This window comes from Carcharodon carcharias, chromosome 11 (assembly GCF_017639515.1).
Source record: "Carcharodon carcharias isolate sCarCar2 chromosome 11, sCarCar2.pri, whole genome shotgun sequence".
NCBI classification, from domain to species: Eukaryota; Metazoa; Chordata; class Chondrichthyes; order Lamniformes; family Lamnidae; genus Carcharodon; species Carcharodon carcharias.
In genome coordinates, this window is record NC_054477.1 from 94,709,046 (window position 1) to 94,733,303 (window position 24,258).

At 42.6% G+C, this 24,258-nt stretch overlaps 1 protein-coding gene across 8 annotated transcripts in view; it reads left to right on the top strand.

The window, feature by feature from the left end:
• The first annotated feature begins 1,613 nt into the window (after nucleotides 1-1,613).
• amotl1 (angiomotin like 1) overlaps nucleotides 1,614-24,258 on the top strand; it is a 145,180-nt gene continuing 122,535 nt past the window's right edge. For 2 of the 8 annotated variants that reach the window (XM_041199414.1, XM_041199418.1), the window contains exons 1-4: nucleotides 1,614-1,765; nucleotides 13,224-13,350; nucleotides 22,014-22,037; nucleotides 23,806-23,856. In XM_041199414.1, coding sequence (XP_041055348.1) covers nucleotides 13,251-13,350; nucleotides 22,014-22,037; nucleotides 23,806-23,856 — 175 coding nt within the window. In that variant the 5' untranslated portion in view covers nucleotides 1,614-1,765; nucleotides 13,224-13,250. Of the gene's footprint in view, nucleotides 1,766-9,098; nucleotides 9,175-10,304; nucleotides 10,329-11,937; nucleotides 11,959-13,223; nucleotides 13,351-15,086; nucleotides 15,147-22,013; nucleotides 22,038-23,805; nucleotides 23,857-24,258 lie in introns of those variants that run through there. The other 6 variants (XM_041199419.1, XM_041199415.1, XM_041199416.1 and 3 more) reach the window with 6 other exon arrangements.

Genomic DNA, 24,258 nt, shown 5'->3' on the forward strand with positions numbered 1-24,258 from the left:
TTCTGGTCTCCATGTTTGCCAGTCTTTGGAAGGCTACCTGCGCGCACTTTAAACAGGCCACCAGGTCGCCTTTGGACCCGGCGGCCATTGCAGTCCCGCCTCCGCCCTCCCCCTCCCCCTCCCACTGTTCTCAGGAGCCGCGATTCATGCTGGGCAGGCCTTAATTGGCCCACCCCATAAAATGGCGGCATGGAGCCGAACAAAGGCGGTGATCGGCTCCACACCCGCCCACGCCCGCTCCTGATCGGCCCACCCAACACGCAGAAAATTCTCTCCATAGAGTTGTTACCTCTTTGGTTTATGACTGGACTGCCCAGTTTTTGAGTAGGTTACCTGGAAATTCCATGAAATTTTATCAGCTGTAGGTTTCTTTGGTTAACATCTATGTTCATGATAGGGTTGGCACATCTTTCCAAAACATAAGCGCCAATCATTCTGTAACTCATCTCTGTACTAGACAAAAATTGAAATTCCTGTTCTTCCAATTTGGTGTGCCACCTGTCATGATGATAATTGATTGTGGTAGTGGGCTCCAGTATTAGATACCATACGGTACTCGCTACTAGATATAGGGTCACCTGTCCTGCAGGTTGACGGTCACATAGCACATGTTGGAGCCTGTCTTGATTGAATTCAGTTACTGCAGATATGTGATCATGTTAGGAAAATGTGTTATCAGTAAAGTTAGCTCAGCTACAATGTCAATAGCTTATGTGCATCATTGAAGCAAAAATCAAGACAGCAACATTATCTGCTGGTCTAACAGCATCCTCAGACTGAAGAAGAGTCATACGGACTTGAAATGTTAACCGTTTTTTTTCCCTCCACGGATGCTGTTAGGCCTGCTGAGTTTTTCCAGCATTTTCTGTTTTCGTTTCAGATTTCCAGCATCCACAGTATTTTGCTTTCAGCAGCAATATCTGGCTTGAAACATTGGCCCTCCTTGAGGGGTCGAGAAGCTTTAGTACTAACTGATAAAAGACATGCACAAGGCATAAAAGGAAAGCCTTAAAACTATTTTCTGATCCTTCTAGTATTTTGTGGTTATCTCCAAACATCATTTGAACAGATTTTAGAACTGAAAATTTATAATTATCTATTTGTAATTGCCAGTAAAGTGAAATGTTGCAGCAGCCAATTAGAATAAATTGTTGGATGATGCCTCCACTGTGAATACAAATGAAAGAATGTGTATCCACCCAGCTATCAGAAACATCCAACATGTTCAGACACGTGTTAGTGAAGGGAGCTTTGGTAGCAAATGAAGGGATATGTAATTTCATGCCACACTCCAACATAATTACAAGGCAGCTTCCTGACTTAAAAAGTAACTTTTTTTTTGCTTGTTATCATACTTACCTGCATTCATGAAAGAAACAAGTTTACATCAAATCACTGATCAGGGAACCTCAGTGTTTTGAAGAAGCTGGAAACATGCTTTTTCTTGAAGGCATTTTTGCGAAGAAGTTTTGATCCCCGCCCTTGTGCACCCATTAATCACTTAAAAGATGTAAGGATGTGTTTGGCAATCTAATCATCAGTTGGAGAGAGGATCAGTGTAAGCATGCGGTAATGCTTCCAGCTAGAGGCAGGTTGAACCAACATACCTCAGACAGACACAAGTCCAGACATACCTCTGAAAGAGCTGCCCTCAGTTGACTCATGATCAGTTACAGAAGCTACGAGTTTATTGTCTGTTTCAAATATCGTGGATTGTCTGGCAGATTAATTTACTAAACATTTATCAGCAAAATCTCTTTACCAGGTAAGAAAACTAAAATGGGGTTTGTTCCGAGATGTATCAAACAATTCTTCGATGTTCAATGATGGTTGAGTTTTTTTGTTGTTCTATGATTCACAGAGCTTGTGAATGGTGCCTGCTGATTGTATAATTGTGACCATTGTATTTACTTGTGACTATTAGGGGGTTTTAAGCCATGGTTCAGACATTCCAGACAACAAACATATCCCTTAATAAGATTGCAGTTTTAAAATTATTTCCATCAGGACATGGTATTACTTGATGAACTGTTCTTGGAATCAGGTGTTAAGGGCAAATGCAGTATGCTACTGCTAAATGCTGTGCTGCATTATAATAAGTTGTGTTTATTTTTGTAACTTGGCTGCCTCCAGAAACAATAAGACCATAAGACATAGGAACTAAAGTTGGCCATTCGGCCCTTCAAGTCTGCTCTGCCATTCAATGAGATCACGGCTGATTTGATAATCCTCAACTCCACTTTTCCCCATAACCCTTGATTCCCTTACTGATTAAATATCTGTCTGTCTCAGCCTTGAATATACTTAACGACCCAGCCTCCACAGCCCTCTGCGGTAAAGAATTCAACAGATTCACTACCCTCGGAGAGAAGAAATTCCTCCTCATCTCTGTCTTAAATGGGTGATCCCTTACTCTGAGATTGTGCCATCTGGTCCTAGACTCTCCCACAAGGGGAAACGACCTCTCAGCGTCTACCCTAAGAATCTTATATGAAACGAATGTAAACAATATATAACAAAGTCTGTAGGTTATTAATGCTGTGCATGCATGTTTTGATATTTTTTAGGAATAATTTAACAGAATAGGTTTAGATCTTGTTTTGTGTAAGCCTGAATTCTGATTTCTCATAAGCTTTAGAGTTATAATGATACATGTAATTGCTCAAAATATACCATTCTGTAAGCATTCTGTTCTATTTTGCTGTTGAGTATTATATTTAATGCTTTGCTGTTCTATAATTGCTGCCTCTATTCTGGCTCAGTCAATGTAAAAGTTTCATGTTGTCTCCTCTTTCATTTTGATTTTTTATTCTAATATAACTATATACCATGGGTCCCATATAAGCTTGTTCATTACTGATATGCTGACGATCCTTTTTCGTAAATTTGTCTGTGCCAATTTGATTTTTAAATTAAAATTTCACTTAGTCTCTACTGGTAACTGTGGCCTATTGGACAGCTAATCACATCACAAGCATTTAATTAACTGTTTGCTAATAGCACTTATGTATAATTTGCTCAGTGTGAAAGTTAGGTTTACTAAATTTATGCCTTGGTAATCTTTTCAAAACCACTTGATAAGATTCAGCTCGGGAAGGAATAAAAAAAGACAACCAGTATTCATTTGGCCTATCTAGTGTCCTTGCAGAAAGTTGCATTTTCATAAACATTGGATAAGAGCAGGATCAAAATCTCCTGTGATGTTCTCAAAGTCAAACAGCCTTTCATAACTCATGGGGCTGTATTTAATGCTTTCTTGAGCAGTCAGGGAGGCAGAGGGGATAGTGTGATTAAGTTCCAGTCAACCAATCAGCGGCCAACCAAGAACGAAAAAACAGTAAAAATTGGGAACTAAGAATACTGGTCCAAACTGGTCTTGTATACCTTAAAATGGAACACCAGTAAAAACTGGGAAATAAGAATACTGGTCCGAACTGGTCTTGTATACCTTAAAATGGAACACCAGTAAAAACTGGGAAATAAGAATACTGGTCCAAACTGTTTTTTCACCTTCTGGGAAGTCTGGTCTGCAGGGATGGTGTCAAATCATGGGCCTAAGTAGTGGGGTCAGGCCATGAACTGGACGTAGGTTCCAGCGTTTGATTTAAAGGGCCACTGACACTGGGGAAGCATGTTCAGGGCCTGAAAAGTTTAATTGGCAGACTGTCATCATTAAGTCAAAGCAGCACTGATAACACAGAATTAAGGAGCAGAAGACATATAGGGCAGAACATCTGTCATCATTCAGGTGATATCCTTTGTTATCCGGGCCTGGCACGAGACACAGCTGGCACAAGAGTCACCAGAATGATGATATTTCATCTGCTCATTCAGGGCACCCCCACACCAGATCAGAGACCAACCCCCATGGCAGTGGCTGCCAAGAGCAATGGAGGAGGCTTACGGCCTGACAGTTCGATGATGACTCCCTGCCTGTCGTCCTCCAGGCTGTGACTAAATGCCGAAATGTTCTCGTTCCGCAGGATGGGAAGAAGAGATCTCCCTGCCAGCAAGTCTGGGTGGAGGTGGCAGAGTAGGCCAGCAGCCGTGGGGTTGTCTAGAGAACCTGGCTGCAGTGCCACAAGAAGCTGAACAACCTTCTCCATTCTGCAAACCTTGTTCCCCATGTGGGCTTACAACTGTGGGAAGGTGTGTGGGGGATATGCATCGAAAATGGGGAACGGGTTCACAATTGGGCAGTGACCAGAATGTGCAACCAAGGAGCTTTGTAGTGGCAGAGGGAGGAACGCATGTGTCTCATCTGAAGGATGGGAGGATATCACCTTGTGTCATGGTTTACATGGCAAAAGTGTGTTTCTGAAATGCAACAATCTCTTACTCAACCTCATATGAAAAGCAGAGGGTGGATAATCTTTATCGCTTCTCCAACAGGTTAGTCTTCGGCCCCAGCAGTCACCCATCCCCAAGGGACCAGCATTGAACTCTGAGGAAGGGGAGGGACCTCCCCATCTCCCTATCCTTGCTCCAATACTAGCACCATCTATTACCTTGGTGAGTTTGTGTGCGTTGGCGAAATAGGAACCACAAACTGTTCTGAGAACATCACAATCTCCAGATCTGCTCTTGGAGGCTGTGGTGGTCTGGGCATCTGATGCTCAGAGGCATGGTGGAGGCCAGCTTGAGGCTGAACACCAGGCAGATGATGAGCCTCTGGAGTTGACCCCGTAAGATGACAGATGTTGGACGTCCAACAGGACATGTGTGAAGATCTGGTAGAAATTCCAAAGGGTAGGCATGCCCTGGCAAGGACAGTGGAGGAGTCCGTCCAGGCAGTGAGCGCTGTGATCTCTCTCTTCTCTGAACATATGGCTGCCTTCATTGAGAGATTGACGACTTTCATGGAGAGCCAGAGCCAGCAGTTCAATCCAGGGATTTTGGATACATGTTCTGACCTGAATTCCAACCCCTTATCATTAAGCAGTGCCAAGGCAAGATGGGGATGAAACCTCTCAGGAAAGCATGTAGGAAAAGTTGGACCTTAGGATGGTGGAGAACAGCAGCTGCCAGCATTTTGGGCCTCCTCTCTGGGTGATGGTGAAAACATCTCCTCTGTCCCTATGCCAGTGACACCAGCATATCAGGATGCCATGGCGACGAGGAGGCTCCTGACATTGTGCAGGGGTTCCTCACCATTTTGGGGCTCAGGTGGCCAGAAGGCGCCTCCCCCCCCCCCGGCCCCAAGGTCATCCTGGACAAAGAGAAATGAAGGTCACCAAGCTTCCTCCAGTGCAGCTCACCGTGAAGAGGGGCACCAGAGTGTAGCACATGTAAAAGAATTAAGACATCACAATAGACACACATGGAACATCATAGCTGTTCATTTATTTTGTCTTGCTGTGTGCGAGGTTGTGTTGATGATCTTTGTTGAATGATTGTGACCAAGAATGAACGTGTTGTTGTTGTTGTGAGGATCTTGTGGATGCATGTTGATTTAAAGGGCTTTTAGCTCAAGACTGCATGATTGTGTATGCGCCAGCAGCCATCCTCCCTGTTGTCATCACCAATAAAATATGAGATCCTAGCTCTGGTGGTAATGGCTTGGAGTGGTCAAACAGGGTCACAGATTGGGAGACTGTGCGGAAAAGATCTTGTTACTTAAAGTTCGCCATGTTAAGAGAGGCCCCTGTGTTTCTCTGGCACCCACTCCCTTCTAGCCCTTAGGTGCAGCAGCTGACTGGTCTGACTCTTCTTGCTTGTCTTCAGAATCCATTTCAGATTCATCATCTAAAGATGCAGGCTAGTCAGCTAGATCTTCCTCTGCCAGGGCCTCCCATCTCTGGAGCACCAGGTTGTGAAGTGTGCAGCGTATCACAACAAGAAGGTACCTCAATACCATCTTCTCAAGGGCAATTAGGGATGGGCAATAAATTCTGGGCTAGCCAGCGACACCCACATTCTATGAAAGAATGAATTAAGAAAAAAAAAATCAGGGAGGCGAAGCCCATGCATATTGCAGTGTGCCACCAGCTCAGTCCAGGCATCAGCATCTCATTTTGATGGCCTTGGTGGGCGCATGGCTTTCATTATAACGATGCCTACCATCTGTTCTTGGATTCCTTACTGGGGTCCTGAGCCATCCCTTCAGCAGACAGTTTTCATGACCAAGTACCTATCCCTCCAATTGTGCTGGAGAGAAGAGCTGTGGCATCGGGATTGCCTGAGGATTAGGCCTTGTGATAACTCCCATGCACAGACCTGCATGATCCTCTGGCAATGGTCACACATAAATTGTACATTCTGGGGGTGAAACCCTTTGCGGTTCATGAATGCCCACGGCTGGCCAGCAGGAGCCTTGATAGCCGCTTGTGTGCAGTCTATCACTCCCTGAACCTTGAGGAATCCTGCTATGCAGTCAAACCCCACTGGCTCTCTCAGCCTGACTGACTACATCCATAGTGCAGGTGATGGAGTCGTCCACTCTTCTAAAAAGTGCATCTGTCACCATCCTGGTGCAATGATGTGCCACAGCCTGAGAAACACCACAGATAAGCCCAGCTGATGCCTGGGAGGAGCCGAAAGCATAAAAACTGAAGGCTCCAGTTACCTCCAGACCTATAGGCATCAGATGTCCATGTACACAATTTGAAATAACCTCCGCAGCCAGCATCACACAAAGGGACGTCACTGTCTCCTGGGAGTGACACAGTACTTGAAGACTTGGTGCTCTGATAGCTGGAGGTAGTTCATCCTCTGTCTAAGCTCATCACACAGGGTAAGATATTCTCCTTGGAAGGACTCGCTAACATTGGTCTTTGTGGCTTTCTGCCCCTTGAGCAGCATCAGGTCACCTTATGTGCTTGGTCAGTGGGACACAGTTGTCCCTGGCCAGCTGTCCTCCTCTCCCTCCTGTTCCCCTCCTTACTGGAGGAACATTCTCAAGAGTGCACAATTCCCTTGGGGACAGAAACCTCTGAAATCCCAGTTGGAGCCTTTTCTTTCAAAGATCCTCCATGGCTCCAGACCCCCTGACCTCTCACTCCCCTCTATTGGCTCCTTTTAAACTGTTGGACCTCACAAAGATGTTCCAAGGCCCACAGGTTAATACTCTTGCCTTCAGCAGCAGACTCAGCTGCAACATTCATCCTCTCTGAATTGCTCCATTTCCAGGTCTTTTCTACCACCCTTGTCCCACCCAGGAATAGCCGCCAGAATCATTTCCCCCACTGGCCCATTTGTGCCATGTAAAATGGAATGAGTAGTGCAAAATGTCAGTCAATTGCATGCTTAATTATTTCAATCAGGGATTAATTGCTTGTTTTGTGAAAGCAGGCAGGCATCTGACTTTGGGCCTTGCTTGCCTTCTGTAATATCAGAGATTGGCATCATGGTGCCCACTTTTATGGAGACGCGGGAGAGACATCCGCTCTAATTACCTGCATAAAATCCAGTCCATGCTCATGACACATGGGGCAGAATTTTGCCCTCAGATGGCGTGCGGGCCCCACTGGATCGGCATTTTGAGTGGGTGGGCTAATTAAGGCCCGCCCAGCGGCCTGCCTGACAGGAAGCGCTATGCACTTCCGGTGGGGGGGGGGGGGGGGGGGGGGGTGGGGAGAGAGAATCCCCAACTGTCAAAGTGCACTCTTTCACGTATGCGCACGAAAGAGTGCACTGCTCCCTGAGACTAAGTGCTGTCTCAAGTAGCTTGGTGAAAGTTTCTTAAACATCAAAAATAGAAAAATAAAAAGATTATTAACATGTCCCCTGCATGTGACAATGTCACACGAGATGGGACATGTTAATAAAAAGGACATAAACTTTATTAGACTTTTTAAAAAAGGAGATGAAACCTCATCCCGCCAGTGGATGAGGTTTCATGCTTTATCAAAAGCCCACTGGGGCTCCTGACCTGCCTGCTAGCTTTAAGGTTGGACGGACAGGTCTTTGATTATCTTAATTAGCCTGTCAATGGCCTCAACTGGCCATTGACAGGTCGGCGGGTGGACAGCTGATTTCGCTGTCCGCCCGCCTTCCTAAACATTTAAAGGGACCGGGGTGAGGTCGGGGGGTCCTCCCAACATCATTTTCCCGTCGGCAAATGGGCCCTGCCCCAAATCGCCAACAGGAAAATTCAGGCCATGAATTCTTCATGATGAAAGAGCAGAGTATTGCCCAAATCCATGTTGGAAGAAATATTAATCCCCATTTTCCCAATTCTGTGCAGCAACATTACCTGAATTGAAACCACATTGCATGATGAGCACCACTTTCAGAAAAGGAAGAATTAATAGATGAAAAGTGAATTAAAGAATAGTGGCAGCAGCAGAATTAAAACCCTGTTGTAAAGACCTTACTTAAAATATAATAGAGTTCAAGGAGCCCATCGTAAAACTATTTCAAAAAGCTTAGCTTTCTCACAAGGTATTTTACCTGCAGAGCCAGCAAAGTAAATCAAGGAAATTTGATTAGTAAGAATGGGCTACAAATGTTGGATGAAATTCAGTATCAGTACATCTGAGGTAATATATATTTGGCTACAAAAAAACAGCAGCACAATACAATGATTGGAAATACTGTATGCTCAATATCTTGGAAGAGAAGAGAGACTTGGGGTTATGGGTTTGCATGATATTTAAAACTTGATAAAAGAAACAAACGAAATTTCAATTTTTAATCACAAAGTATAAAATATAACAGTCAAAAGGCAACATTGAGCTGTATAAAACCTTAAGACTTCAAAGTTCTGTGCGCACTATTAGACTACAGGAAGGATATTGAGGACTAAAAAATTTGTTTCCTCCCATTTTTGGGCGCGAGGTTTGTGATTTATGATCTGCCTATACCCGGCTCCATTGAAACAGGAAGCACACGTACTCCTCATTTGAGTGATTGCAGCATTCAGCCGAGCACAGCTCGCACTGCTGTCTTGCTGAATGCCAAACAGAAGACGGCAGCAGCATATGCAGCTCACACATGTTTCAGCTAGCCTGAACCTCCTGAAGGGAACTGCACTCAATACAAGGAAGCTGCTGCTGGCTGTCTGAACTACAGTTAGCAGAAAGTAGGTGCTGAACAAATGGAGCACCAGGGAAGTGAGAGGGCCCAAGGTTCGTGGATGTGGTGCTGGAGACTGTAGCCAGGGCACAATAGGAAGAAACAACTGCCCAGACCAGTACTCTTATTTCCCAGTTTTTACTGGTGTTCCATTTTAAGGTATATAAGACCAGTCTGGGCCAGGATCCTTATTTCCCAGTTTTTACTGTATTTTCCTTCTCCATGTTTCCACAGGGCCAGGAAGCCCTCAAGGTACACCCTCCAAAGAGAATGGAAGCAGGCGGCAGGGGAGGTCAGTTCCTGGGACTGGATTTTATGGGGTGCTATTTTCCCTGCACCACCCCCCGCCTCCCCCTTGACTAAAACGTCAGGCAGGAGCCCACCCACAACACTGACTGCTGTCCTTCAGCAATGTAATGCTGAGAATAGCACAAATTGTTTTAAGGTGAGGTTTCTGCCCCTTTACTGTAGGAAGTCACGCCTTAGCGAGCTCATGGCCAATCAGATGGCTGGCAGCTCTATAGTCCCAGCAGCACCACCAGAGCATTGGCCACTACTGGGACTAAAGGCGATCCCCAATTCTGAGGAACCCAGGTAAATCCAGTGTTGGGGGTTGCGGTGAGGGGGTAGGGCTAAGGGAGCAGGGGCTTTATTCAAGAGGCTGGGGGTAGCATTAAAGGGGAAGATGACCTTGGAAGCAGAGGTGCCTATGATTGGCCAGAGGACCCACAATGGAGGATTCTCCCCCTCTTTGCCTGACACCAGCCCGCGCAGCCAAAGCTGCTGAGCTTCCTTCATGGCTTGGGCCTTCCCCTGTTGTGGCTAAATGGAGGTAGATGAGGCCGTTATGTGGCTATCTTAGGGTCTCAATAGACTGTCTGGAGTTTCCTGCCCTTTCACTTGGTTGAGCGGCTTTCTTATGGGTGGAGCTGCAGCCCAAGGGCCTACCTAATCTACAGAATCATGTGAAGCCTCAGAGTTGCCGCAAATTATAGCCCGATCCGGTGCTCAGAGTTGAGGCTGCATCATGCACCGAACTGCCTGTTCAATAACGGGGTTCCATGATGGATTAAAAGGCTCTAAGAATGGATTCAAAGTCTGTGGTGGGCTCCTGCGCACCCTGCTTAAGAGAACATTGTCTGCTACTGGATCAGCTAAAGAAAGGAGCTAACTTGAAGCTTTGGCTCCTTTTCATGAAGGTCTGGTGCTGCTCGGTACCAGAGAAAAGGGTGTTTCCATAATTCTCACCGCCAACCTCTCTGCGCTGTCAAGGCAGTCAAACAGGCGAGGCAAGATCAGGGCCTGCTCACCAGGTACAATCATTGTTACCTCTCTCTCCAGTGTGCCGCCAACATTTTTCGAGCTGCTTTCAAAGGTTTCTTCACTCTGGTTCCTTCGAAAATACAAATGTGTTTTTTTACGTTGATGACTCCATGGCTGCCACCATGTTCTGAGATGGGTACTTTTGTCTGGACTCTAGGTGTGGTACTTGGTTCTAAGACTGTAGACATATTCTGGTATCTGCTTAACACTTGTTTATTAGTACTACATTTAAACAGGTTACAAAGTAGGTATATTGCTCCTAGGCATGATTCCAAACTCTCTCTTGAGAGTCTAACTCATCACTGAGTATTGTCAGTGATACATCATCTACATCATACATTAGCATACCCCATCTGTTAATCCTTTACACTACACTGGGAACAGCCTTCATCACTTGCCATCAAGTCAGTATTAGTGTCCAAGCTTGTTGGAGATGGAGGAGTGAGGGATGCGCTGGACTATGGGATTATAAACAGTGGTGACATACAGTTCTGAGGCTGCTGCTGATTGTCCATTGCACCCCATGGATGCCCAGGTTTTAGCTATCCTTGGTCTGTCCACTAAGAGTGGTAGTGCCAGATTACATATTTCACATGGTGGATGTTCTCATTGTGAAAATGAGACTTTTTCTTCATAAGGATGGCATGGTGATTTTATTAAATGGCAGTGCAGGCTCGAGGGGCTGAGTGGCCTATTCCTGCTCCTAGTTCATATGTTCATATGTAGGATGAAGTCAAACAGGTTATTCCATCACCACCTGAATGAATACTCAGTCTCACAACTGGCCAGCTCAGTCAGTGGTGACACTGCTAAGTCTGTCAGTGGTTATAAAAGAGGACCCAGCGTGCATTCTCTCTCTCCTTGCTTCAGTCAGTGCTTCCTGAAGGTGTTGTTTCACATGGTAAACTATACAAGAGTATAGAAATAGCCAGTTGTGGGTTGGTAAGCAGTAATTGGGCGATTTCCATGGCTTTGTTTGAACTGAAACTCGAACATCTCAGAGTCTGGAATCAGTGTTGAGAACTCCCAGGATTATGCCCACCCAACTGTATGCAGATCAGCCCTACCTGGCATGGACAGTACATACAGAGGGATGGTGAAGGAGGAATCTGGGACATTGGCTGATAGGTAGGATTATATGTATTTGACTACATCAAGCTATTGCTTGACCAGTCAGTGGTTCAGGTTCCAACCTAGGGAACAATTTCCTGGATATTGTTGAGAAAGGCTGACTGGCATTGCCCACACCTTATCTTGATCTTTTACCTGGGTAATGTTTCTTATATTTCTGTTATTATTCTGTTCTGTAGCAGTTGTATGGGTTGCTTGGCCACATCAGAAATGTTAAAAAAATTGGGACTGCTGTTACGTGTAATGCAGATTTGTTAGGAGTGGCACATTGCCTACTTTGCAGAACATTAGTGAACTACTTGAGCTTTTACAACAATCTAGTAACCTCCATGGTTATTTTTCAGATGATTACGAAACTTATTGAATGCAATTTTATCTGTTGTGGAATTTGATCTTGCCACCGCCTGAGTTGATGATCCAGTATTATAATCATGTCTGATCAACTGCTGCCTAATTCTGATCTAACAATGATCCTGAAAATGTTCTGAAGTGAGTGGGACTATCATTGGGATTTTCAAGATTACTTGTCCACAGTAAGCATGCCTAGGCCAGAAGTTCTGTCCTGATAAGAGGGTGAGAAGGGAAGTAGGTGGGCACATAATTTTGTAGCTGTCTGAAAATGGCTGTCCGGTCAGCACTGCAAGATGCCTTTGAGGACCCCCCTCATCTACCTGTCTAGAGCTGCAGTTACATGCTGCTCTATGGCGGAGCTCCCCTCCACAATGGTAGCCCGGCCATTTTTAAATTTGAAACTTGTTAAAGTTGCTGATAGGGAACCTCGAGATGGAGCCGCGTGCTCTCTCCCTTGCCTGCAATGACAGATTGCAGCTCCTTCCATGCTGGATGGCCTCCCAATGACCCTTCAGCATTGAGACCCCATCTGCTGTCCTTAATTGGACATTAATTGGTCAGTAATAGGGCTATTCAGGCAAAATTACTGCTGGGTGCCTGCTCCTGACACAGTGTGGGGTAGAGACCCTGATTTGAGACTGATGTCCCAACCTGAAATGCAAGGTCCTGCCCCCAGTCATGAATTAGGCAATTTAGGTTATTTTCTAAAGTAATAACATTAAGTAAAAAAATTGTGTCATAGATCATCAAATGGAAAACTACTGTATGAAGTCTTTTTTTTCAGAACATTACATTAATTATAGTTAAATTAAATGATAGCATCATTGTTTCTTAAGTATAATGAATTGCATTGAAAACATGTGACTATATTATTATGGAAAGCTGATCTGAGCTACCTCACATTTGCATCTGGTGCTGATTAAAATGTTTTCCAGATTTGGGTAGCATTGGAATGGCTCTTTAGCCAGTCTGAAATTGTAGCACTTGCTGTTTCCAACAGAATGCCTCATGTTCCAAGTGGCTACTGTACCAGAGCAGTCTGGCAATAAAGCAAAACTGACCTGATGATCTCCATTCTCGCAATCAAATTGCCATTTCTACAAAGATAGACTTTTCTTATTTCTGCAAACGTATGATTTGTGTTAACAATGTTGAAAGTCATGATATTACTTTTTTGGGTTTTTACACAGGCTGTTATTTTGGCATTCATAAAATATCCTGAATGACTGAAGCCATACGAGTTGAACAAATTCAGCAAAATGCCTTCATAAGCAAATAAGAAAATGGACAATTCTTATATATGAAAGAAAATTAGAAGTATGAGAAATGAACTGACAAAATAATATAAAAAACATTCAGTTGCATTAAATTAAAGTCAGTTTGATGTTATTATTGTGTTTCAGGCTGGTTTTTACACTTTAATAAAAGGCATGGAGCACTGTGAAAACTGGGCCAATGCAGCTTTGACCAACTGGTTAACGCATGTTGGAATCCATCATATTGCTGACATTCTGAGAAGTGAAGGTAAATGTATGTTTAATTTCATATTCGTTTTTTAAAAAAATCTATGTAATTTGTAAGTTGACAGTTATTTCAGTGAGAGCTAAAATGAAGGCATATGTAAATATTAATATTTTAATTTAAAATATATATTCGATATGTATCATTGACACCAGATATTCGTAATTTCTTTTAAAGCAGTATTGCAATTAGGATAAACAGTTCTTTGTTTATACATTTTTATACATTCATGGATAAATTAGTAAACCCTATTTATTTTAACATGTTTTCACACTCCAAAATGTACAATTCATCACACATGATCATCTCACAACTGGAAAGATTTTCCTAATCTCTGTGCTGCCACAAGGTTATCATATTTGGAGCTCCTCTATCGAAAGTGCACCATCTAGTAATGCAGACCTGAAGGTTTCCAGGTTCAAACCACAATCTGCTCAACTAATTCAGTACTGTCTAGGTAATAGCCGAAGTATAACAAGTGACTGTTCCAGACTTTGTCCCTACCTATCCTCAAAGGTCAACAATAAAACACTTATCACATAACATTGCAGGGCTGCTGCTGGAAGAGCATAGTCCACCAAAGATGTCAAAAAGGTTTGGAATTTTACTGCCTCAAACAAATACCTCCAAACTAATTATCACCCAGCTGATATGAGCCTATAGTGCCTTCCTTAAGGGATCTTTCACCTATTCTATACATATCTTAAGTACTCATCCAGTCATTTCAACTTGAGCGGCGGAAGGCTACTATGACCAAGTTGAGGGCGCCCAAGATGCTTGAGGTTAACAACTTCTTAGAGTCTAGGCCTAAGTAGCCAATAAGGACTTCTTCCCGCATCTGGCATTTGCCAGTGGCAGGGGAGGGCCTGCTGTCACATGGCGGATCCTCCAGTGAGACCCTGGTGGCCTCCCAATGAGCTCCGGTCAGAGGGGCGGGTGGGCGGGCGGGGGGGGGTGGTGGGGGGCTCATATTTGTCCATTCTATGGCCCACGGAGGGGACCCCCGGTGCAATGGTGACTGCAAAGAAACTGCCTATCCTTAGCGACCGCAGGCCCCCTTGCCAGAGCATGTCCACACCATTTACCTTACACTGAGGGTGCATGGTCATCGATACGAAGGTCTGATACCAGGGCAGGCATTGGTTAAGGGGGTGGCAATGTTACTGTAACACTGGAAGAGGATAACGAATTCCACTTCCATCGCTAACCCTGTTTTATGGTTACAGCTCAGTACTTCTACTGACCTGCAGATAAGCAAACAGTCATCCTCCATGTGGCTGATGCTTCCTAACTATTTCATCTCCCAGTATGTCCTAGGAAGATAGTGGAGTCCAGCACCTGCATGTCTAACACATTGAGCAATTGCTGGTACATGGCAAACATTTTTCATTTGATGGCTGGGCCACTAAATTCCTTCAAATGAGTCAGGACTTAAGTTTATCTTCCAGCAAACTACTTCCTGAACTGACCTTTTTACTATTTGCTCCTGCACTGAGTATATCAATCTGTGCAGACCCTTCTAACTACATAACTGTTTGGGTTTGAAATGCGATCAGTTCTACATGTCCTCTCTGGCTTGCTGTAGTCATGTGACTTTGCCATGAGGCAGTCTTTCTAGAGGTTGCCATCTTGAGATCAGTTCAATAAAGACCTATAACGAGAAAGCATTGAGAAGCTGTCTTTAAACACAAACCACTAACTTACGCACTAATCTTTGCGCTGGTGTTTCAAAAGGTATGAATGTGTGATAGTGGATCTTCGGAGGATGTTCCTTCCTCTCCAACTGCCTTACCTCAACTGTCTTGGTATGTTTAAGCCCTTTCTGCTTTCTGACACTCCAAGTAGATTCTAAAACTGATTCTGCTGATGCCGACTGGCCCAGCCACCTCTCTCCATGCCTGCTGACTTAATTGAATGGGAACATGCCTGAAGGAAACAAGAATACTTTCCTACCCTTGACTCCTTTAATAAATATCAGAAATTAGGGTCACCTCTCAGGTGGATGTTAAAGATTCTATGGCTGTATTTTAAAGAGAAGCAGGGAAGTTACCCTCAGTGCCATGCCCAAATAACAATCACAAAATACAGATTATCTGGTTATTATCATATTGCTGTTTGTGGGAGTTTGCTGTATGCAAACTGGCTGTTGCAATTCATACACTACAACAGTGACAGCACTTAAAAGGTATTGCATTGGTAGTAAAGTGGTTGGGTTGCTCTATTTATTGAAGGTACTTCTTAAATGCAAGTCTTTCTATTTTTTCTTTTCTTATTTTTTTTCTCGTTATAAATATTTTTGTTGGTCTAATTCTCTTAAATTTTGACAGATGAAGTAGGCAATACTGGTGAGCAGGTAATGCCTGTGGAACTATATCCAGCACAGGGTTAATGCTTTCAGGACAGTGAGGAGTGAATTGCATAGAAAGAAAGATTATCTGGTTCAGGTGACTTACTGTGAGGATTGCACATTTTCAGCTTATTGCATGACATTGCAGCAGCTCTGTCTGGTATTCCTTTCATACCAACTGCCAACAACAAAATGTTCTGTTTCGTTTGTGTGGAGCCATGGAGTTCAATATTCACATGAACTTCCTTGCCTACTCATGAAAGAAGAAATACTTGGGGCCAAACGGAGATAAGAATTTAAAAGTCTAACTTTGCATAGCCATTCAAGATAGCAGTAAATATGACATGGGCATAATTACTTACTATGCAAATGTTAAACAACCCATCTTAAAAGCACTGAAAAACTTTTAAAACTATTTGATATTTATTTTAAATAGATAAACACTTCATCTGTTATAAAAGTAGAATCCAAAAGAGAATGGTGGAATATCCAATATTCAATATCTCACAAGAAAAAATACTTGTAATACCCGATTACTCTAGGCTTTCACATAATTCAGGTTTGCTAAACTCACATCTTCCAGACTCTGCTCCCAGTATTCACATTTGTATTCCTCTCTTCATTAAAATTCATGTTGTCTACCTCACCCAGTTTCATTGTTACCATCCAGCTCATCCAAATTCACGCCATCCAGTTCACCTACTGCTAGCAATGAACTCACTCAAACTCATAACCATCACCTAATTCACCCAAAGTCAGGTCACCAAAACTCAGTTGATTCACAGAAGTCACCATCGCCCAAGCTACATAAATAACTGCACAGCTTGGAAACTCATACATATCACAATTCTACCACAGTTGCTCACTATTCTTCATTTGTTCATTTCTCTTCTTTACTCCAGCTTTTTCCTTCAACCAAAAAACTGGGATGATTATCTGTGGCATAAGAAGATAAGAAATAGGAGCAGGAGTAGGCTATTTGGTCCCTCCAACCTGTTCCACCACTCAATAAGGTCATGGCTGATCTGACTGTGGTCTTAACTTCACTTTCATGGCTGCCTCCCATAACCCTGGACTCCCTTGTTGTTCAAAAGTCCGTCTAACTCAGTCTTGAATATCTTCAATGACCCAGCCTCCACTCCTCTCCATGGAAGAGAATTCTAAAGACTAACAACTCTTGGGGAGAATAAATTTTTCCTTATCTCAGTCTTAAATGGTTAGACCCCTTATTTTTAAACTGTGTCCCCTAGTTCTAGGGGACCCACAAGGGGAAACATCCCTTCAGTGTCCACCCTATCAAGCCCTCTCAGAATCATATATGTTTCAGTAAGATCACTTCGCATTCTTCTAAACTGCAGTGAGCACAGGCCCAAGTGCTTAACTTTTCCTCATAAGGCAACCTTTCATCATAGTAATCAGTAAACACTCTTCAAACTGCTTCCAATGCAAGTATATCCTTCCTTGAGTAAGGAGACTAAAACTGCACACAATACTGTAGGTGTGGTCTCACCAATGCTTTGTACAGTTGTAGCAACCCCTACTTACTTTTATACTCCATTCCCCTTGCAATAAAGGCCAACATTCCATTTGCTTCCTAATTAATTGCTGTACCTGCATGCTAACCTTCTCTAATTCATCTACAACATCACCTAGATCCCTCTGTACTGCAGCATTCTGCAATCTCCCTCCAATTAAATAATATTCTGCTTTTCTATTCTTCCTGCAAAGTGGACAACCTCACATTTTCCCACACCATACTCCATCTGCCACATTTTTGGCTACTCGCTTAACCTATTTATATCACTTTGCAAACTCTTTGGGCGGAATTGTCCCAGATTTGCACAAAGTGCGGTAGCAGGCGGGAATTAAGTTGTTTTACCCGTCGGCTGCAATGACGGGTTTTCACACCATATCATCCCATTCCCACCTCATTAATTATGCGGCCACAGGAAACATGCCATCTCTTTGGCGGGCGGCCTTTGATTTGCCTGCCCTGCTGTTACCTCGCCACTTTCTCATGCAGCGCACCATATTTAAACTGCAGCTACGCGCACACTTCTCAATGCTTGCAGCCCAGGAGGGCACTGATGAAGACATGGCCCGAAAAGCCAAGAAGAGTTCAGCCCCCCGATTCAGTGATGCATCCCTGGGATGCCTTCTGTATGCCGTGGTCTGGTAGGTAGAGACCTGCTCGTGAGCCCCCCTAAAAGAGATGTGGTGCTGCCTGTGAAGCCTGGCGCTGATGACCGGGAGTGTTGCCTGAAGCAAGGTAGGCAAACGAACCTCGAAGTCCCAAGGAACTGCAGTTCACCGGGTGCACATCACTTATGTAGTGTTATGAAACACATCAGCATGCAATCATGCCAATGTGCACAGATGACTTAGTGTGGGGGGATGATTCCAGCAAGCTGGGCTTATAATGAGATGCTGAAGTATTGAAATTAGATTCCCAACGTGTGGCGGTGGGAAATGCAGCGTGCCATTGATGGGTGGAATGGATGATTGCAAACTGGTTTCATGACGGCGTGAAATCGATTTTTGGCCATCTTGCCATACTGTAAACCCTCCCGCCCACCATGATGCCTGATGCCAATGTGGCTGGAAAATTCTGGCCTTTGTGTTCTCCTCCCAACTTGCTTTCCTACCTACTTTTGTATCGTAAACAAATTTGGCTACAACACAGTCAGTCTCTTTATCCAAGTCATCAATATAGATCGTAAATACCCCTTTAGTTGAGGCCCCAGCACTCATCCCTGTGGCATTCCTCTAGTTATGTTTTGCCAACCTGAAAAGGATCCATTTATTCCAACTCTCTTTCCTATTGGTTAGCCAATCCTCTATCCATGCTAATATGTCACCTCCAACACCATGAGCTCTTATCTTGTGCTGTAATCTTTTATGTGGCACCTTATCAAATGCAAATACATTACACCTACTAGTTCCCCTTTATCCACCTTGCTTGTTACATTCTCAAAGAAGTCTAATAAGTTTGCCAAACATGATTTTTCTTTCACAAAACCATGTTGGCTCTGCCTGATTATATTCTGATTTTCTAAATGCCCTGCTGTAACTTCTTTAATAATGGATTCTAGCATTTTCCCAATGACAAATGTTAGGTTAACAGGCCTATAGTCGTCTGTTTTCTGTCTCCTTCCTTCCTTGAATAGAAGTGTTACATTTGTGATTTTCCAATCTATAGGGACCTTTCCAGAATCTAGAGAATGTTGAAAAATTACCACCTGTGCATCCACTATCTTTGCCACCACTTCTTTTAAGACCCCAGTATGCAGGCCATCAGGTCCAGGAAACTTGTTAGCTTTTAGTTCCATTAGTTTTCCCAGTACTTTTAATTAGTGATCATGATTGTTTTCAGTTCCTGCCTCCCTTTTGCCTATTGATTTTCCACTATTCTCGGGATGCTTTTTCTGTTTTCTACTGTGAAGACAGGTGCAAAATATTTCCTTGTTTTCCATTACTAATTCCCCACTCTCATCCTCTAGGGGATCAACGTTTACTTTAGCCTTTTTATATACTTGTAGAAGCTTTTACTGTCTGTTTTTATATTTCTTACTAGTTATCCCTCATACTCTAATTTTTCCTTTTTTTTTAGTCATCCTTTGCCAGTTTCTAAAAATTTCCCAATCCTCTGGCCTACCACTACAATCTTCATAGCATTGTAAGCCTTTTCTTTCAATTTGGTATCATCCTTAGCTTCCTCAGTTAGCCAAGGATGGTGCATCTTTCTCATAGAGTCTTTCTTTCTTGGGCTGAATGGCTTCTTTCTGCACCATACCTTTTTTATTGCTCTAACTTTTCTATGGTTTCTCAATGGAATATATTTTTGTTGGGAATTATGAATTACCTCCTTAAATGTCTGCCACTGCTTCTCTACCATCTTCCCTTTCAGCCTATTTTCCTGTTAAACTTGAGCCAACTCTGTCTTCATGCCCTTGTAATTGCCTTTATTTAAGTTTAAGAGCCACATTTCTCACCCTCAAACTGAACTTAATATTCTAAGAAACTGTCCTGAATACACTCTATGAATTTATTCTCCAGGCTACCTTTGCCAATTTGATTCATTCAATCTACACAAAGATTAAAATCACCCATGATTATTGCAAAATTATACTGATCTTATAAGCCCACATTATTTCTTAATTTATACTTAGATTATACTGGACTTATAAAATACTCCCACAAATGATTTCCTTCCTTTGCTCGTTCTTATCTCCAACCAAACTGATTCATATTGATCACATTCATCTTGCATTTTTTCATATTGATTTTCTAAACCAAGGTTAGTTCTCACAACTGTACTGGTCTCATCCTTTATTAACAGAGCCATCACACCTCCTTTTCCTTGCTGTCCTTCTGAAATGTCAAATTCCTTTGAATATTCAGGTTGCAGCCTTGCTCACCCTGTAATCACACCCAAGTAACTTCCCCCTCCCTGATGCATCGCAGTGTCCGAATCTTGGACTCCAGCTCACAAACTTTGAGCCGAAGTTCCTCAAGTTTCAGACGTTTTGTGCAGATGTGGTTGCTGTGGATGACACAGATGTCCACCAGCTCTCGTGTGCTCCGGCTGCAACACATCACCTGCGTTGCCATTTTTATTGTGTTTTATTTCACTAATTAGGTTTCAAGTTTAGAAACCTAACTCAACAATTATTTGTAGTTATACTAAGTAGCTTAACTATAAATTTAATACAATACATATATCTCCCCCCTACTAGATAAACCTACTGCCCAGTAAATTAATGTATCTAGACCTGCTCTGTTCTTATACTTGTTATGAAAACTACACTCACCTCATTGGAGAGTGGGAGATCCTGAAAAACCATGGAGTTGCCACACATGCACAGACCGGGAGCAGACTGCACGTGCGCAGTTCTGCATTGTTATATTATTTGGGCCCAGCACATTTGTGTGTGAAGAATAACAGTGTGAAAAGCCAGGTCATGTGCTCAGGAGTGGAGCGCCATTGAAGCCATGTGTCTCAGGCAGGGGACAGAAAGAGGTCCCAATTGAGTTAAAATTAGAGAAATACTGTGGTTATCAGACCTTAAGTGAAGAGGGCTCAGGAGAAGCCCTGAAGATCCAAGAAGGTAGCAGAAGATTGGTGACTCCATGCTGCCAGCCATTAGGGCAAAGTTACCCCTTTGGAGCAGCAGTGTTCTGCTCGGCGTGGCCAAAGCCCTGAAGTTGTGCTTGTGAATTGGTGCTTTTGTGCACACTCGGGAATCCAGGGGAACAGAACCTCAGGAGACGAGATTGATACCCTGTGAGATGGGCTGTTGCTGATGCCATGCGAGTTTGTGACTTTTGGAGAGAATTCCCAGGTTAAATCTTCGAAGGCGAGCACTGGAATCGCTCATGAGAGAGTTAGAGTTTTGATGTAATTGGTTTAGTGGATTGTCAAGAAATCTGTGGACTCTGTCCTGGTTACATTTGCCATTTAATGTGTAGTGTGGTGTGTTCGACCACAGCTTGCCTGTTAATTCAGAAGTACCTCATATTAACCCTGAATGTTAGAGTATAAGATAGATATTGCAAATTTTTTTATCTTTTTGTATAGTAGAGTTTATTTTTGTTTGTTCAAAACCCAAGGAATCTTGTAGCTTTATTCTCTTAGCAAATGTCTTGAATCTCAAACTTTGTCTACTTTAAACAAAACATTATTGGTCCCTTACCGAACCTTACCAAAAACATAGGGGTCAAGTCAAGGGTCATAACAACTCTTATTCATATATTTCCTGTTATAGATTCCCAATTTAAATTTTTAATTCCTCAACTTAGAGTTTAGAGAGAGAAGTGGAAAACTACTCACCAACCGCTCACTTACCTACTTCTCTCTGACTTCACACCAAGAATTTTTGGCTCTGAACCTACCTGCTAGCTTTTTTCTGCTTCGTGCCGGTCTCACTCTGTTCTCGTCTCACTGTTCCTGCCACTTGCATAGCACAAGGCAATTCTCAATTGTTCTCCTTTAACAATGCTTAATGTATTTCTAAAGAGGGCATCAGAGCTTTATACTACCATCTCATCTACTCTGGTGCCACCTGTCTGCTGCTTCTCCCTTTTAAGGATTACAGTAGAATTGTGCACTGTCCAAATATGTGAAGGAAGAAAGGAAGATAGAAAAACTTGCATTTATATCATGCCTTTCACAATCTCACGCACTTTACAGCCAGTGAAGTACTTTTGAAGCTTGGTCAGTGTTGTAGTGTAGGCTTATAACATAAGATATTATTCCAAGAATACAATGAATTATGTAAGATAGTATATGTGTTTTAACTTTTTTGTTTGCTTTGCTTTTCCCTAGATGAGAGTCCTTTTTTTTGCCAAGGTATGTATTTCCATTTCCCTTCCTTTGTACTTTTATGTATTACATATCAGACAAGCAGAAAAGCCAACAACTCAATCTTAGGACCTTGCTCATGTAACTCTGAATCTCAAGCAGATGTTCACTTAGATTCCCACTTCCTCTATCTCTCTGAAGGCAACAGAATATGAGATCAGTAATTCAGCACATGGGAATCTTGGGTGTGACCCCCACATTCCTCCACTTTGTGACAGAAACTGCTTATTTTCCAAAATGCTATATTACCCAGGGCACATCAATGGATCAACCTATGAAGCCCTTTCATAGGGTCCCTGATACAATTATAATGCCCTCACCAGGGACAGAGAGCCGCGACTAATAGACAGCACATTTAGTACAACCCAAGCTCCGCTCCAAATCCTATTGGAGTAAGAAGTTTCCCATCAATGGCTGTGGCAGAAACAAATTCTCCTCATCTCTGTTTTAAATGGGCGACCCCTTATTTTTAAACTGTGACCCCTAATTCTAGATTCTCCCACAAGAGGAAACATCCTTTCCACATCTACCCTGTGAAGACCCCTCAGGATCTTAAAGATCTCAATCAAGTTGCCTCTTACTCTTCTAAACTCCAGAGAAATCAAGCCTAGCCTACCCAACCTTTCCTCATAAAACAACCCCCACATTCCTGGTATTAGTCTAGTAAACCTTCTCTGAACTGCTTCCAATGCATTTTTATCTTCCTTAAATAAGGTGATCGATACTATACACGGTACTCCAGATGTGATCCCACCAATGCCCTGTATAGCTGAAGCATAGCCTCCCCCCTTTTGTATTCAATTCCCCTCACAATAAACAATAACATTCTATTAGCTTTTCTAATTACTTGCTGGACCTGCATACTAACCTTTTGTGATTCATGCTCTAGGACACTCAGATTCCCTCTGCATTTCAGAGCTCTGAAATCTCTCACCATTACTCCATTTGCCAGATCTTTGCCCACTCACTTAGCCTATCTATATCCCTTTGTAGCCTCCTTATGTCCTCTTCACAACTTACTTTTCTACCTATCTTTGTGTCATCAGTAAATTCAGCAACCGTACCTTTGGTTCCCTTCATCCAAGTCATTTATATAAATTGTAAATAGTTGAGGCCCCAGAACTGATCCCTATGACACACCACTTGTTACATCTGCCAACCAGAAAATGACCTATTTATGCCTACCCTCTGACACCTGTTAGCTAGCCAATCTTTTATCCATGTCAATATGTTACCCCCTACACCATGAGCTTTTATTTTCTGCAATAACCTTTGATGTGCCTTATCAAATGCCTTCTGGAAATCAAAGTACAGCAGATCCACCGGTTCCCTTTTATCCACAGCATATATTACTTTTTCAAAGGACTCCAAAAAATTGGTTAAACATGACCAAGTTGACTCTGCCTGATTACCTTGATTTTTTCTAAGTGCCCTGCTAAATCATCTTTAATAATAGCTTCTAACATTTTCCCTGTGACAAATGTTAGGCCAACTGGCCTGTAATTTCCTGCTTTCTGTCTCCCTCCCTTTTTGAATAAAGGAGTTACATTTGCTATATATATTTTATAATATAATATAGTATATTTTATAACATAACATATCTTCAAAGCACTGTGGGAACAGCACAATGAAAACAGTACATCAGCTTTTCAGGGAAAAGTTTGCCTTTAAGAAAACAGCTTTTCTTGTTTAATTAATATCATGTAACATAAAATGTTTGAAAGAAAATTTATCTATGTGTTTTTCTCTTGTACAGAAAATGTTCCCTCAGAACTGGTAGCTGCTCAGAGGGATGGCAATCAACTAGGTGAGATTGGTACATTTGGAATACTGAGGCATTGATAGTGCCATGATTACTAATGCCAATAATTTATTCTGAGGCAGGAATTACCACACAGTAATGCAGGCTTGTACTAATTGGAGTATTATTCAATATTTAATAGTAAATGTATTTGGGAAGTTGATAAATTGTTAAATAATTATGATTTGTAACAATTTAACTGAGGGAGTTTAAATGGCATCAGCTGTGAGAATACAAATTGTCTTCAGAAAAATAATTATGTGATACACTGGAAAGTATAATGCTGGAATAATTTTTATTTATATCCTATTTTCTGGATCATAAAGCCAGTTCAACAAAAAAGACAATTAGTGGAGAATTAAAGTGTGATTGCGTTTATTATTCTCTGTACTTACACTTACAGAAACC